This window comes from Vipera berus, assembly GCF_964194415.1.
Source record: "Vipera berus genome assembly, chromosome: 12".
In the NCBI taxonomy this organism is placed as follows: Eukaryota; Metazoa; Chordata; class Lepidosauria; order Squamata; family Viperidae; genus Vipera; species Vipera berus.
The window spans coordinates 20542928-20558110 of NC_138215.1; the positions used below are offsets into that span (position 1 = coordinate 20542928).

Below are 15183 nucleotides of genomic sequence, written 5' to 3' on the forward strand. Positions count from 1 at the left end.
CTCCAAAGGAGACACTTTGAGATCATCCAGTCCAACCCCGGCAGCTCACCATCTTTCCAAAGCTGCAGAACAATCCTAGGGACAGGGAGACTCAGATGTTTAGCCAACATCTGGCAAGCACATTACTCACTTCCCCTCAAATGCAGGACTCGGGGGTGGGGGTGGGGGGGGAGAGGAATCTCCCAATAACAGGGAAGTTTATGGAGGGCAGAAGGGCATGGGATGTGAACTCCGGGCAGTTGGAAATGCAGGAAAGCCAGCGAGCTGCTTTGGTTACACAAGGCTAAAAAGAGGACATCACTTCCTAAGCAGCTGCAAACCCACGGACCCCCATGTTTCTAGTCCCTAGGATGGCCAGGAGAGTTTGGGAATAGCACAGGTCAGGATACAGCAACACTTCCATTGATTTGGGCTTCTCATCAATGCCTTCATGTCCTGAGGTTGAGCAACCCATGATGGTGGTCTCCAGAGTCTCCAGTGTTTCTCAACCTTGGCAACTTTAAGATGGGTGGACTTCAACTCCCAGAATCCCCCAACCAAGCTGGCTGGGGGATTCTGGGAGTTGAGGTCCACCCATCTTAAAGTTGCCAAGGTTGAGAAATGCTATTTTAACCCAATGAGAAGAGCTGTCCTTTTTGCCCTTTCTCTGCTGGCAACCATATTCACAGGTATACTGCCTCCTACTTTGGAGGCTCCCTAGCGCCCACCAGGATATCCCTAAGCCCTTCCTCCCCTCTCTTCTCAAAATGAGCTACACCCTGTAGCAACCTCCTTGCTAGGACCCAGAGAAGTCCCAGGTCTGTTCTTTAATCTCCATCAAATGGACGCGCCTCGATAGTACAGCGGCTTCGCAGCGCTCTTGGTCTTAATATTACAGAGGCTCAAAATCTGGGAAAAGCAGCTGCGACGGGGCTCCAGCCGCGAAAAGATTTTGCAGGGAAGGGAGGGAGGGAGGGAGAGGAGGGAATCCAAGGGACGCCTTAGGGAAACGCCCCCACGCGGGCAGACTCCCCCCACGCGTGCAACCCGGGCCGAGCGCGGCGCCCCTGCCAAGCGGCCGCTGGAAGACCGGGCGGGTCCCGCTGAGCCGCCCCCGGAGCCAGGAGGGCCAATCGGAGGGAAGCCAAGGCGAGGACGGGGTGGGGGAGATGCGTCATCCGGAGGGAATCCTGCACGGATCTCTCCGCCGAAGAGCGACCTTTGATCGGGGGAGAAAAGATCGCCAGGGTTCAGCTACGTGGCGGGGGCCCCTCACAGGTGAGAACTGCCGTAACGCGCTGTAGCAGCTACGATGCTGCAGAATCTGGGCGTTTCCAGCCAGGAGAAGATTCTAGTCCTCGTGGAGGCGCGTTGCTTCAGCAGCTTGAAAGGGGTAACCCGTTCCTTTCCCTAAGCATCGTTCCCAGGCCCAACTTTGTTCCCATTCACGGTTTCCCTCACCTCCACAAGACAAAAACAAGGCTTTTGAATTCACACAACCACAGTCTTGCATGTTAAAAGCACCGCTTCCCACTAGCTCCAGCAAAAAGGCATGCTTTAAACCCAGATGTCTAGGGAGATTCTCTGTCACCCAGATCGCGGCTGTCCCAAAGGTGCTTTTTCAAAATTTTCCTTGAAGACGTTTCGCTTCTTCAGAACCGTGGCTTCTTTAGAAGGAAGAAGCTCCTTGGGTGAGAAGCGAAAGTCCAGCTGTCTTTTGAAAAAGCACCTTTGGGACTTGTTTGGCCTCCGTCACAGCGCACGCTGGCTGACTGCAGCTTGGAAATTAAAGGGTTCCAAAGAGAACTGTAGAGGCTTGTTCTTGCTGTGTGCTGGCATGAGACAACAGCAAAGGGGACCCAGTCCCAGCTACTCCTGAGAGCGGGAATGAAAGGCTGAGTTGTGTGCTCAGCACAATTAGGCACAAGATGCTTATACAGCAGACAACGTTTGGGTCTGTTCCAACCCCAAAGTGAATTATCTTGTGTTAGATATCTCCCGTGGATTGCTGCAAGACGTCACTTCAAGGCAGAAGGCTGGCCTTATTCGTGCAGTCTTTTGCAACTTGAGGGGGAGCTGGACTTCTGTTCCCATAATCCTCAGCCAGCAAGGGCCAAAGACAGTGATGAGAGGTTAGTGGTTGTTGGGAGTTACAGAATTTAATATGGCCACATCTGGAGGCCACCAAAATGCTCGGAAAACAAATGCTTTGATCCGGAGCAGAGACGTCCCTCTTACTTTCCGGATAAAATGAAAGCTTTCCGGTGAAAGGTACGTCTGCAACAGCCCTGCGAGGTAGGTTAGGATGCTGGTGCCCAGCAGGAATTAAGAAAATTCAAAATATGTTTGAGCAGAGAGTGCGGGTTCAGTGGTCCCTAAACCAAGGTTACTCAAGCTTGGCAACTTTAGGATAGTCAGACTTCAACTCCCAGAATTCAACTTGAAGATGGCTGTACTTTGACTCCCAGAATTCCCCTCCCAGAATTCTGGGAGTCGAAGTACAGCCATCTTCAAGTTGATAAGGTTGAGAAACACAACCTTAATACCGCAGTAATTGCTGTTCAATGCACCAAGAAGCCTTTGCAGCTAATTTTTTTTAAAAAAATCCTTTTAATTCATCCTACCAGCCGCTTTGCAGCCAGAACCTCACCGCGCTTGGCCAGGAGCTAAGCGAGCTTTGCGCAGACACACAGACTCCTGGCTGGGAACGCTGCCACGGCCCCTGGCCACTCCCGGAGGTGCAGCAGCTGCCTGGCAGGTGAAGAGAAGGGGAGGGGGCTCTTGCCAAGGAGGGGCTGCAAACCCTGAGCCGGATTCCTGGCTTGGAAGGAAATCTGGGTGTGGCTCGGCAGGAATGCAGGGAGGCGGAGGCTCTGGAAAAGCCAGGGAGGGGAGATCTGCAGGAAGAGGCCGCCATCCACAGCTACAGATGTTTCCTTCACTAGGAGGGGGGGGAGGAAGTTAAGGAAAACCTACTCAAGGGCCGCGTTTTTCCCTCGCCCCATAAAATCAGACAACGTATTCAGAACCAAACATTGCGCAGCACCGCAGTAAATTCAGAATAAAGAGTTGGAAGGGAACTTGGAGATCTTCCAGCGCGACCTTCTGTTTAGGCAGGAGATTCTATACCAGGGGTCTCCAAACCTGGCAACTTGTGGACTTCAATTCCCAGGATTCCCATGGCCGGCTGAGGAATTCTGGGAGCTGAAGTCCACAAGTCTTAAAGGGGCCAGGTTTGGAGACCCCTGCCCTAGACCACTCCAGAACAGCAGCTGTCCAGTCTCTTCTTGGGAACCTCCAATAAGGGTGGTGCCAGTTCAACAGAGTCCGTTCCACACCAGGCATTCTCTGAACGCTGAACTCATCTCTTGCAAGCCTGCAGCTTCTTTGCAAAATAGGGTCTGTTCCTCACCGTGAAGAATCCATCTCTGATAGCCTCTCAGCCTAGTTTGGCTCCAGCCAGCCACCCCTTCTAGACCCTGAACCCACCAATCATTCAGGGTGGGTGGTGATTTGAACCCAGGTCTCCGGAGCTGTCATCTGATACACTACTCGCTAGGCTACACCACCACTTTTGCTTCACTCCCTGGTGGAATTTCTTCTCCTCCCCCAGTCCAAGTGGCCCTCAGAGATGGAGCTGCCAACCCATTTGCAAAGACGCTGCAGCCCATCGGGCCTCTTTTAATAACAAACACATCCATGCTTAATAGCAAACAGATTTACTGAGCTGAAGACCTCAGCGGGTCAAGGCCCATTTCATTGGCGGCTCTTGTCGCAGCAACATGGTCAGTAAGAGGGATGCTCAGAAGAATCAGAGGTTCTTTTTCATCATATCTGAGACAAGCCGAGAATCAATCAGGAACTCTCCAAAAATCAAAGCCCCACAGATATAGTCCCGATTCCATTCCCAGGCTGAGGCGCAAAGAACTCCATCTCTGCTGTCAGATCTCTTTTGAGGCCATAACTCTGACATCGACTCAACCAGATTTGCAAACAAGACCGCAAAGGTGCTAGTCCACAATAATTTTAGGGGCTAGGCAGCTTTTGTATACCCCTCTGACTTTTTGATGTTTACCAGCTGGTTAAGAGGAGATACCGTCTTTCAAAGTAAATTAAGCCAAGAGTTTGACCAACAGTTTTGCAGCAAATGTTGATCCGAAGCTGGTCGGTCCCATCATGGGTTCCCTACACTGCCTCTTTGTTCAAATAACAAGGAGAGCTTTTTGTTGTGCAACAAACTCCATTTTCTCTCCTAAAAACACGTCACAGGACAATAACCCATATTTACATTCAAGGGCCCCCAGACGAAGCCACCCATTGCAGAGTCTGGCAAGAGGTGGGAGGATGCGGCTGAATCAGGGTGAGAGTTGCAGATGGCGGAGGGGGGGGGGTTGTCTTCATTCCGCCCGCCCTCGCCCTGCAAATGCCCCCCTCCCATCTTCCAGACGTTTGGCAAACCCGAGCCAAGCACAGGGCGTGGCGCCCGCTTTGCTCAACAGTTCCTACCGCATTGCTTGTTGTAACATGCCAGCTGGGGAGGGGGAGGGGGAGGGGAGGGAGAATCACACTGGATGACGTCACAGAAACTGCGTCCAGCCCCTCCCGAGAGCCACACCCGAGCGAGGAGAGGCAGCACCGCTGCAGTTGGCAGAGAGAAGCGCCTGACTGGGCAAATTGGGGTGGGGCGAGGGGGCACCAGGGAGACCATCGCAACAGCTCTGCAGCCACTCGGGCTCCTCTTGGGAGAGTTTGAGGAAAGCTTTTGTGTCCTCCTTAGTCCAATCCACACACACAATCACACAGAGATTTCCTCCACGGCCCTGGGTTGGCAAGCGGGCGAGGCGGACGGGCCTGGCCCTCCCCTCCCCCGCCCCACCCAGAGGAGATTGAGGGGCTCCGAGGAGGCTCCGGGACACGAAGGGGGCTTCAAGGTGTGGGGAGGGCGGCTCTTTTCACCCCCACCCCCTTCCGATGGACACAGCCCCACGCAGGCTTCCGATTTAACCGGACCTCGCCCTCTCGCCAGCCGAAGCGACGGGTGTAGCCCCTAAAGGGCACGAAGGAGCCACGGAGAAAGAGAGGCGGGGGCGTCTCTCTCCTGCAGGAAGGGTCCCAGGAGGGGAATTCCTGACCAAACCCGGCCCCTAACCAAGGGGGGGGGGCGTTTTGCAAAAACCAAACGCCGCTCCGCGCTTTCTCCGACGGGGAAAAGCAGGCGACCCAGAGAACAGACTCGCGAAGCCAAAGAGCAGCCGGGGGTCTCATGAATATCCGCCCCGCCCCCCAAGGGCTCCCCGGAATCCTTGCAAGAGCCCGGATACCCCGACCGGCTTCCTCCAACGCGGCGCACCGAACGATGCCCGGCACCGACGGGCATTAGCTGCGCCCGACGCCGGCTGGGAGAAGAGGGGGGGCAGCGCGACCCTCGGGGGGGGACTGCCGCCTGGGGAGGGTGGAGGGGGGGAAGCGGGGCTCTGGCCGCCGCCGGCGCTGCAGAGGAGCTCCGAGGGGAACGGGCGCTGCCGGCGAGCGGACGGGACTTACCGGGCGGGGCTGCAGACTCCGAGCGCCGGCCGGCCTAGCAAGAGCGGGCGGCGCCCGGACGGCTCTTTTGTAGCCGGGCTGCCTCCCAGTCCCCGCCCGCCTTGACGGAGGCCAAGCCCGGCCCGGCCGCCGCCGCCTCTGACTCAGCCCCGCCGGGACGGGAGGGGGCCTGGCGCGGAGCCGCGGGGGAGGCTGGAGGCGCCGCGCCCCCGAGCCGTCGCCGGGCTCGTCCTGGGGTCCCGAGAGGCGGGGGTGCCGGCCGCCAGCGGTCCCACGGGGCAACGGCCACTTCTGCGAGGCAGTTGCCCTCCCCCACGCCCCAATGTCGCATTAGAGGCGGCGCGAGAGCAGCGCTGCCCGGTCCCTTTGCCGGGGCGATGCAAGCCCCGGTTCCGCCAGAGAGCCTGCCTCGGTTGCCCCAAGTGTCAAAGAACTGCCCTGGGGAGGGGGAGGTTCCGAGGGCCTCTTTTGCAGGCTGAGCGACCTTCTCCAGTGCAAAGGGTCAGACCCCAGCAGGCCTCTGGAGACCCCAGCCAGCTTCTTCTGGAGCAGGGCAATGGGGCAACTCAACGAATGGGAGAAGTCTTCAACTCGGAGGAGGAGGAGGAGGAGGCAAGAAGAATCCCAGCGCTTCCCCATCTTCCTCTCTGACCAAGTCCACCAGCAAACCTTGGTCACAAGTGAGGTGAAAATAAAAGCTGGTTTCTGCCAGTGTGACTTGGCTGAAGGTCACTGAGTGAGATCTCACCAAAACGCAAGTGGGTTTGAGTGTTCCTCCCAGCCGAGATGACTTGAGGGATACATCTGTGAAGTTTTCTTAGCTGAAATGGAAAGGCGATGGACGGTCCTTTGGGCATCTCCCCTCCAAGGTCCAACCAGGCTCAGCTTTCGAATCTAGACTGAGTTGGCACCCAACCAAGCTGGCAGATGGCATCATGGCCACCTGGTAGGGCCTGGATGAAGCCGGCCGTCTCCTGCAGGAGCAAGGGGGCTTTGCAGGCTAAGTTGATTGGGGGCTGGAAGCTTCTAAAACCAAACATTCTTTTTCATGGCCCTTTCGAGAACTTTTTGCCCAGCAATGAGATCAACATTGCTCCACCTCAGCAACAGTAAGACGGGTAGACTTTCAATCTCCCAGGGATGAGATCCTGGCCAAATGGGGAGAAAAAAACTCAAGATCCCATTGGCCGTTTCTCACTTGTTTGACCCTTGCAGCCTTCCAACTGCCTGCCCATTTCGCAGACCCCCCTCCAAATCTCCTCCAGAGGCCCAAAATGCAACCAGCGGGATTAAAAACACCAAGTCCCTCCAATTTTCTAAGAGCTGTTCGACTACTCAAAGACTAGTCATTGTCCAAGAGACCCGATACATCAGAAGAGGGGAGGGAACATAAACAGTGACGTAAAGTTCACACTGACATCTTAACGTAGCTTATTGTTTCTTTCTTTCTTTCCTGGTTTTATTGCTCTCTTCTGCATTTTGTATTTAACCAACTTGCAAAGAGCAGGCCTGTTGGTTTTTTTGGAACAGTCACTTAGAACAAAAGGAAGTATTTAATTCCTCTTTCCCTGCAATCAAAATCCTCCAGAGCAACTGATTTCTTTTAAAATCTACTTTTCCTCCAGCTTGAGCAGGGGGTTAGACTAGAAGACCTCTAAAGTCCCTTCCAACTCTGTTACTCAGGATGGGGGAGCTGCATTGGAAGGATGTTTAACCATCTTGTCTTAACCTTTTCCAAGATGAAGAATTCTATTATCCTTAGCTGGAGCTCAAAAAATGTAAAATTTGTGCATGATATTCGTGCAACATGAAATATTTCATGTTTGGGAATCTAGGCAACTACTTCTCTTTGTTTTTAAACCTTTGGTGCTTTTTTGAAAGGGACCAGTTTTGAGTCGACCAAGGTCCGAACCCTAACCTTGATGATGTTGAAACTGTGATGAAATTGGCTTGTTGTCAACCAGAGAGCAGGGACGTCATTCAGGGCACTGACTAAGCAGCTCATCCTTCGGAGAAGAGGGCTTTGCCTTATGACTCTCCTATCTAAGCCTGCACTCCAGCCCTGGTGCGCATCAGTGCACAATTCTGTTCGCTCTGTTTAATCCTGTGCAAAAGAGCATCTGGCATCTCTGGAAGTGGGGGAGGGGAGAGAGAGAGAAATGCTCCTGGAATGGAAACAGGAACAAACAAACAAACAGTTACAAACCCACTTCGCTCTTAACTACATTGATGTAACTTCCTTTTCAGCATATTTTCCCCTGTATCTATTTTTATTTGTATCCTGCCTTTATTATGTATGCAATAGCTCAAGGCAGTGACCGTATCCAGCAAACCTTCCTCCTCCTATTTTCCCTACCACAACAGCCCTGTGAGGTGGGTTGGGCTGAAAAAGAGGGACCGGCCCAGTCACCCAGATGGTTTTCGTGCCTAGGGCGGGACTTGAACTCACAACCTCCTGCTTTCTAGCCTGGTGCCATCACCACTGGACGAACTGCATTTCAAGAGCCAGAAGAGCAGGCCCAGCCCAAGGCCTCTTCACCCGGGCGCCAAGGCTGTTCCACCCAAGCATCTTCCAGGAGAAGTCACTGGGGTGCAAAGTGGATTTAGTGCATTACACAATCAAAATTTCACACAGGTGTGCAAAGCAGGAGGCTAGGAAGCCTCTGTGCGTCCCCTGAATTTAGAAAAGTACTCCACGCTGCTGAATTGGGCAGTTCCCAACAGAGGTGAACAGCTGTTATGCAGCCTAATGTTTGAATGCTGAACTTGAACAAGACTTCACTCAATGCCCATTTTATTACACAATACTGATGGAATGTTGCTGTGTATCTGGGCATCTGTTGTGGTTACACAATTACTCCATTTTTGCCCTCAATACGTAGCCCGTGGGGAGAAGGGCAACCAGAAAGAACTCTTCCATTCCACCAGGTTAGCACATCCGAGGTTAGTTTTGCTGAACCTGGCCGGTTTAGTACTTTTTCTAACTAAGCCCATGATCTGCTGTTACTCCTGCTCTGTTTATATTGTTACGACAATGTTTGGTTGTTGGCGGAGGGCTTGCTACTGTTGGAAAAGCACTGGAAAGGCAAATCTATCTTTGTTAAGAAGTTTGAAAGAAGACTTAAGACGTAAGACGCAACTGCACTTAAAACAAGATAAATCAATGCTACAGCAAACGTTATTCTGTATAATGCACTGAGTTTTACACATAAAACTACCTAGGTAAATATTCCTACAAAGAGCAAGTTCCAGGTTAACCAAAGAATGAACTTTAAGTCTTTATTAAACATACTGGGGACTGCAATAGGGCCAGAGATGTGTATTCAGAAGACCTCAGCGTTGGAGGGTAAAGTGGAGATAAGCCTTGCTTAAGGCACCGCCAACTGAGGACTCTTCCACTTGGCCAATTTATGGAATATCTCAGAATTAGATCTGCAGGCTTTGGCCAATCATTAACTCCTGCTGAACTGTCTGCATTGAGATATTGCCTTGGATGCACCCACAACAAACCCACAATAAAAAACTGCTTGGTGCAAAGGGATGAATGAAGTGTGAGTCAACAATGAATAAGAAAACAGGCCTGGCTAGAATTTTATCCAAATTCCTGCCATACCTGTTTCCTGACTCATTTGAAAAGGAACTATGTGAAAAAAATAAGGGGGGGGGAGGGAGGAAACAACCCCTGGTATTTGGGGGGAGTGGGGAGTAGACTCCTGATTTTCAGTGTTTTGACTGCCAGACAGGATTACTCGGTGCAATCAAATCATGACTGGCAAAATGTAAGAAAACTGCAAAACATCCAATCACCCAGCAAACAGATCAACCCATCCCTGTTTATACAGGAGGGGGCTTCCCACCCTCCCTCCCCTCAACCCAGATCAGGAGTGTTTGGAAGAATTCAAAACCGTCACTTCGACTACTGACTGATTGATGGAGCTTACATTGCCACCCGTCTCACCGAAGTGACTCTGGGCAGTTTAGGAGCCCGATGCCAGGCCAGGAGGAGCTGGGGACAATTTCAGGCCAGGAAGGCTGCTTGGGGAGCAGAGAACAATTCTGGAGAACAAAAAGTCCTTGTTTGGCAGACCTGCCCCTTCCAGCTTCGCCCTCCTGCTTGCCAGAGAAAACAGGAGCTGGAGGTGAGAGGAAGATCAGCAGAGTCCACCCCAGCTCCCCAGCCACTCCGGGCCAAGGGGAGAGCCGTGCAGAGCCAGACTCTCCTCTGACTCGCTGCTGTCCGGCCAGCCGTTGTAAAATTGAGTGTGACTCACTTAACAACTGGTCCTGTTGTGATCATAAGTTGAGGCCTACCGCCATTCTTACTCCAGGGCCTGTCTATGAAGAGAAGACCCACGATCCTCGCCTCCAGCTCCGCTCTATCAAGGCTCTGTGCCCCCTGCCCTAAACTCACAAACTGCAGTAAAACGGAAAGGGAACCGTTTTGGGTGGGGTTTGCTTTCTTCCCAGTATATTGGAAGTCCCCTTCTTGGCTCCCAGATAAGGCCGATCCGAGACAGTCTGCTGATGAAGGGATCACGGTTGGGTACCAAACGTCCCAGCTAAGACCCTGCAAGCCACAGCATGTTCGCTGGAAAGACGGCGTGCCCATAATCCAGCAGAAAGGAAGGCAGGAAATTCAATGTTCCCGGGAGCTGGCAGGCATGTGCAGGCATGAACCAGCCTGCTGGCTTTAGACCCGAGCGCGCCAGCTGGTTTCGGAAGAGCGTCAGAGAAAACCCATTAGCAATATTGATCCACCGGGGTCAATACTGAGCTCCTCACGGGCATTATTGATTAATTCAGTTGACTGCATAGCCCATCCTTCAGGCGGGCAAGAGACCAATCAGATCAGAAACGAAGTCAGAGGAGACAAGATCAGTTTCTCTCTCATGGGAAATTATGCTTTAAATAGCAACCTGCTTCTCATACATTTACCCCAGTAACCTTGTTGGCTGAGCAGGATGGAAACGGGAGTCAACACAGCTACTACAAGGCATGGATCTAGCCAAGACCAAGCGGAACGCGGTGATCAGCCGGCCTTGGGGATGGAAAAGGGGGCTCCCCCAAGCCAAAGAGGGCCAGGAGCACAAAACTAACAGGCAGCTGCCCCTAAACGGACGCAAAAATATAATCTCCCTTTCTTGCTGCCATTCCAACAGGCAGGACTTGGTGAAGAGGCCAGCCTGGAGTAGAACAAGAGCAGAAAGGGAGCTTGATTCACCTTGCTCCAAGAACTGAAGGGTAAATTAACTGGGCAGGTGGGGGGACCTGGGGCTGCCCTCTGGGACCAGCCTCCCCACCCCTAGCTCAGCCGAAGCACAGGCTGGGCTAAACCCTGAAGGGGCAGGAGGAAGCGAAGTCCTGCTTGCCTTGGATACAAGAGCCCCGTCCAGGGGCTTCAGCAAGCAGCACCAATGGACAGACCATCCCAGTCTAAGCAGTGCAGAGCGACACAAAACCCCCTGGAGGATTTGCAGGCCACGTGGGGAGGCACAAGCCCAGGGTCTCCCGCGGTGCAGCGATGCCCAGCAGATGCCCGGCCGTGACTCGTCTCCTGCAGAAGCCCTCCGCTGCCTGCATCACCCGCTTGGCTGCAAGGCGGGGCCAGGCGAGCTTCAGATGCAGTGACGCCGCCCTGGCTGCACCGCTGCAGGGAGGAGACATGCAGGGCCACCCTCACCCACTTCCGGGTCAAATGCAATACCACCGAAGAGGGGAAGCAACAGGAGGGGCTGCTTGGTGAGGCATTAGCCAGTGGGCCAAGGAGGATTTACAGACAGTCCTTGACTTTGGACCAAACCTCCATCACTAAGTGAGTTGCATTTGATTTTACCCTTTTGTTGCTGCGGTCGCTAAGCAAATCGCCACCTGGGGCTTCCCCCACTGACTTTGCTTGGGGGGGGAGAATGTCGATGACCTTGGATGGTAAATACGCGCTGGTTGCTAAGTGCTCGAACTTTGGTCATGTGACCGCGGGGACCCTGCGGCGGTCATTAAGTGCAAAGGCTGGCCATGAGACGCCTTTTCCCCCCTGGTGCCACCGTAACTCTGAATGTTCATTAGGCAAAGTCAGGGACTGCCTATACTTTTATTTTATTAACACACACAGGGGAAATCACGAATGAAAGAGCCAGGGATTCTTTGGGGAATGTCTCCGGGGCCTGCAAATCACACATTTTTCTGTAGTAGAAAAACCAAATTACAGCCGTTTGTGGATTTCCTGTGGAGAGTTAAAAGGGAAGTCTGAATTTCTGAACTTTGCTTTGGATTGGGACAGACGTCGGCCAATCCCCACTCAGATTCAGAGCCAAACCGATTTCCCAATCAGAATACAAATTTAACCTTACGTTGGGTGTACATATCCCGAAAATAAAACATTAAGCTTATCCTCCTGTACGGGGCCACCGTAACAGCTTGACAAGACTAGTTGAAATAGTAATTGATAGAAAAATTGCAAATCTGAAGTTAAATTCTTTTAAACCAGTGGTGTGGCACAATTTTAAGGCCTGTGGGGAATTCTGGGAGTTGAAACCCACAGGACGTAAAGTTGCTAAGACTGGACACCCTTATTTCAGACCCTCAAAACTTCCAAATGCAGAATTCACCTCCTTTTTAACACAGTACACAAAGGTGCCAAGTTAAAGCACTCATTCGGCTACCCAGAAACCCCAACCAGCCAGCCAAAGACACCAAACTTCCCTTAAAGAAGCTGAACTGCTGTATCCCCTAGCAGCGAAGAAGTTACGGACACTTCTAAGAGGTTTGTCTCCCCGCAGCCCGCTCAGTAGGAACTCTGGATCTTAATTGCAGAGGCCAAGTTCAGAGGAAAAGCCTTACAGATATCTCCTCTGTTGTCAAGCATATCTTTTAATCCCTCTTCGGAGCCAGCCAGGGCTTCGGGACCCCACCCGGTTTTGGCACATGACTCATCTTGGAAACATTTTCCCTGTGGGAGGTCAGACTGGATTTTGAAAGAAAACTTGGTGTTAAGCAAGGCTGCAACCCAAAGGCTCCACCTTGTCATTAAAACCAGCCAACCCCAGCAGATTGCAGAAACAAAGAGGAGACACGGTTTGTTGTGGCAACTAGATAAAAACTTACGGCTCTTCTTCGGGAACTAGGAGAGCACTACGTGTGTATGGGGCCAGATAGAAACTGAACTGAAACGACGTTGTTTCTTGGATAAAGCACTGCATTTAGCAGAAATAAATCATGCCTAAAAAAAATAAAGATCAGCGCAGAAATACCCACAAAACAACAACAACAAATCTGAAAGCTTTAGTGCCTGGAATGGGACAGACACAACCGGGTGTAACTTTGCAAAAACATGGCTGTGCTTTGGCAGAAAACATGTCTCTGCCATGACATCAAGGCTGCCCTGCCCTGCCCTACTTCATCTTGGTCTCGCCTGGGGCAGGAGAACTGCGGCCGTGCAACCACAGACTTCAACGTTAATTAGTTTGGAGTACAAAATGATGCCAAATGACAGTGTGCATACAAGCCGTTGTACAAAAGCCCAAGCAAAATTCAAATCCACGCTCCACAAAAAAGAAAAAAAAAAGGAAATCAGAAATCAGCAAGTAGGGAATTTTAACTGTATTTCAAAAAGACAAATACACCCACGCACAAGGCCAAGCACGCACTCAGTTTGACCCTGTGAAAAAGGAAAAAAAAAAAAATTGAAGTTGAGATCCACAGGTCTTAAAAGTTGCTAATGCTGGGCACCCGTTTTAAACCTTTTAACAACTCTTAAAAAAAACCCTATATTTAAATTTAAAAACTGGTTGGGGCTGAGACTGTTTTCCTGACATTCCTGCAACCTGCAGAAAAGGGCGGTTTTAAAGGGAAACTCAAGCTAAGATCTGTTCTCTACCACCTCCGCCCCAGCTGCCCAAATAGAGTAGAAGTGCCCGTTTTAACAGAAATCTACGCAGGGCTTGGCTTTCACCCAGCGACGTGACTGGGAGCAGACGGCAATATAAAAGCAGTTCTGATGGTTCAGAGTTGGCCGCTCTCCTTCCCAGGTTGCTTCAGGCACTTTCAGTGCTGGAGGCTTTCTTTGAAGACCTTTCGCTTCCCATCCAAGAAGCTTCTTCAGCTCTGACTGGCTTCCATCCTCCACCATCCAGTCAGACCATCCAGTCAGAGCCGAAGAAACTTCTTGGATGAGAAGCGAAACGCCTTCAAAGAAAAACAAGGAAGTCCACTTGCCTCCTGAAAAAGCACCTTTGGGACAACCAAGACCTGGACGACGGAGAATCCCCCTAGACTCTCAGTGCAGGAGAAGCTCCTCCGACGCTCCCCTTAAGTCCCGGAGACACGGAAAGGTTTCCTGGCAACGATGCCTGGCCACTCTGCCCGGCCTGGTGGAACTGCCCACCGCCTTCTTCTTCGTTCCATGAAGAAGCCTTTTTGCCAAGAAAGACTGCTGTTCCTGCTAACCACTAAGTCATGTGGCCTTGCTTGGTGCGCTTCTTTTTCCAGAATTTCCGGTTTGGGCCTTGATTTTCTGCCCTGGAGCCCTTGTTCTGCGCAGTCCCAGGCTTCTTGCTGGGGGGCTCAGCCTGCAGGGAACCACCGGCGGCCCTGGCTTCCACGGAGATTGGCCCCCGGGGGCCGGGTGTGGCGGAGAAAGCTTTGGTCCTGCTCCTCTAGGAGTCAGAAAGAGGGGAGAAAGAGGAAACAGCTTCAAAGGGAGTCAAAGCTGAGCCGAGGTGAAGTTTCTGCCGGACCACCCTGAATCCCAGGGAAAACCTTTACTTTTTGCTCTTCTGCTCCTAAATGAAAGCAATCAACGCTGGAGTAAGTTAATTGTGTGTACAGTGACAACACAGCCCTTATTATAAAGGACAACCCTGTATTTCGGAAAAAACAGTCGTCTTGAGTTTATTCCTGAATTTTCCTCTGCAAAGTGATAAAAATGTATTTACTTTTATCCTTACGAACCTCTTTCAGAGTTGCCCCTTTTGCAGGTTTGTGCTCTATTTTGTCCACGGAAATGCGGTCTCTGTAAATACACGACACTGTTCTGACGGAGCTACGCAGGGCAGCGAGGGCTTTCGCATCACTCGGGCGGTATTACCTGCATCCCCCCTCCTGAACCTCTAGGACAGGGGTCTCCAGCCTTGGCAACTCGGCTGAGGAATTCTGGGAGCTGAAGTCCACAAGTCTTAAAGTGGCCCAGGCTGCAGACCCCTGCTCTGAGATTTCTCCCTCATCTCTATTTGCAGAACTCCTGACAGGTATTCAAATGTCTTCCAAGAGGCCCATTTTGAAAAGTAACGTCCGTGGGAAAAGTGCTATAATAAAAAGGGGAGCCCCGTTCTCACGTGGGGTGGCTAAACTCCAAATGGCTCCCCCAAACGATCCTTTCTCACCTTCCGGTTCCTGGCGCCCTCATCCGCCATCGGTGGGAAAGTGCAGGGGACGCGGCCCTGAGCAAAGTGATGCGGCAGGGGGAGGCTGGGGTCGAGGGGGACCCAGGGCACAGAGAGGGCAGCCGGGGCGGGGGGCAGGCCGGCGTGAGCGGCGTGCAGGTTGTACATTGCCCGAGGGGCGCTTCCGTCCGAGCTCTTGTAGATGGACACCGAGGAGTCTCCCGCCAGGTGAGCCAAGAGGTAAGATCCTTCCTGCAAGCTGACAACAGCACAGCCATTACAA

At 52.2% G+C, this 15183-nt stretch overlaps 1 protein-coding gene across 4 annotated transcripts in view; it reads right to left on the reverse strand.

Annotated features, from left to right (window-relative positions):
- ANXA2 (annexin A2) overlaps positions 1-15183 on the reverse strand; it is a gene marked incomplete at its 5' end in the record, with an annotated part of 39693 nt that overhangs the window by 12249 nt on the left and 12261 nt on the right. Inside the window, 3 exons of one of the 4 annotated variants that reach the window (XR_014027702.1) lie at positions 12787-13177; positions 13735-14174; positions 14901-15159. Coding sequence is in view for 2 of the 4 variants with exons in the window: in XM_081337491.1 (XP_081193617.1) it covers positions 13968-14174; positions 14901-15159 (466 nt within the window). Of the gene's footprint in view, positions 1-5523; positions 5668-12786; positions 14175-14900; positions 15160-15183 lie in introns of those variants that run through there. The other 3 variants (XM_081337491.1, XM_081337493.1, XM_081337492.1) reach the window with 3 other exon arrangements.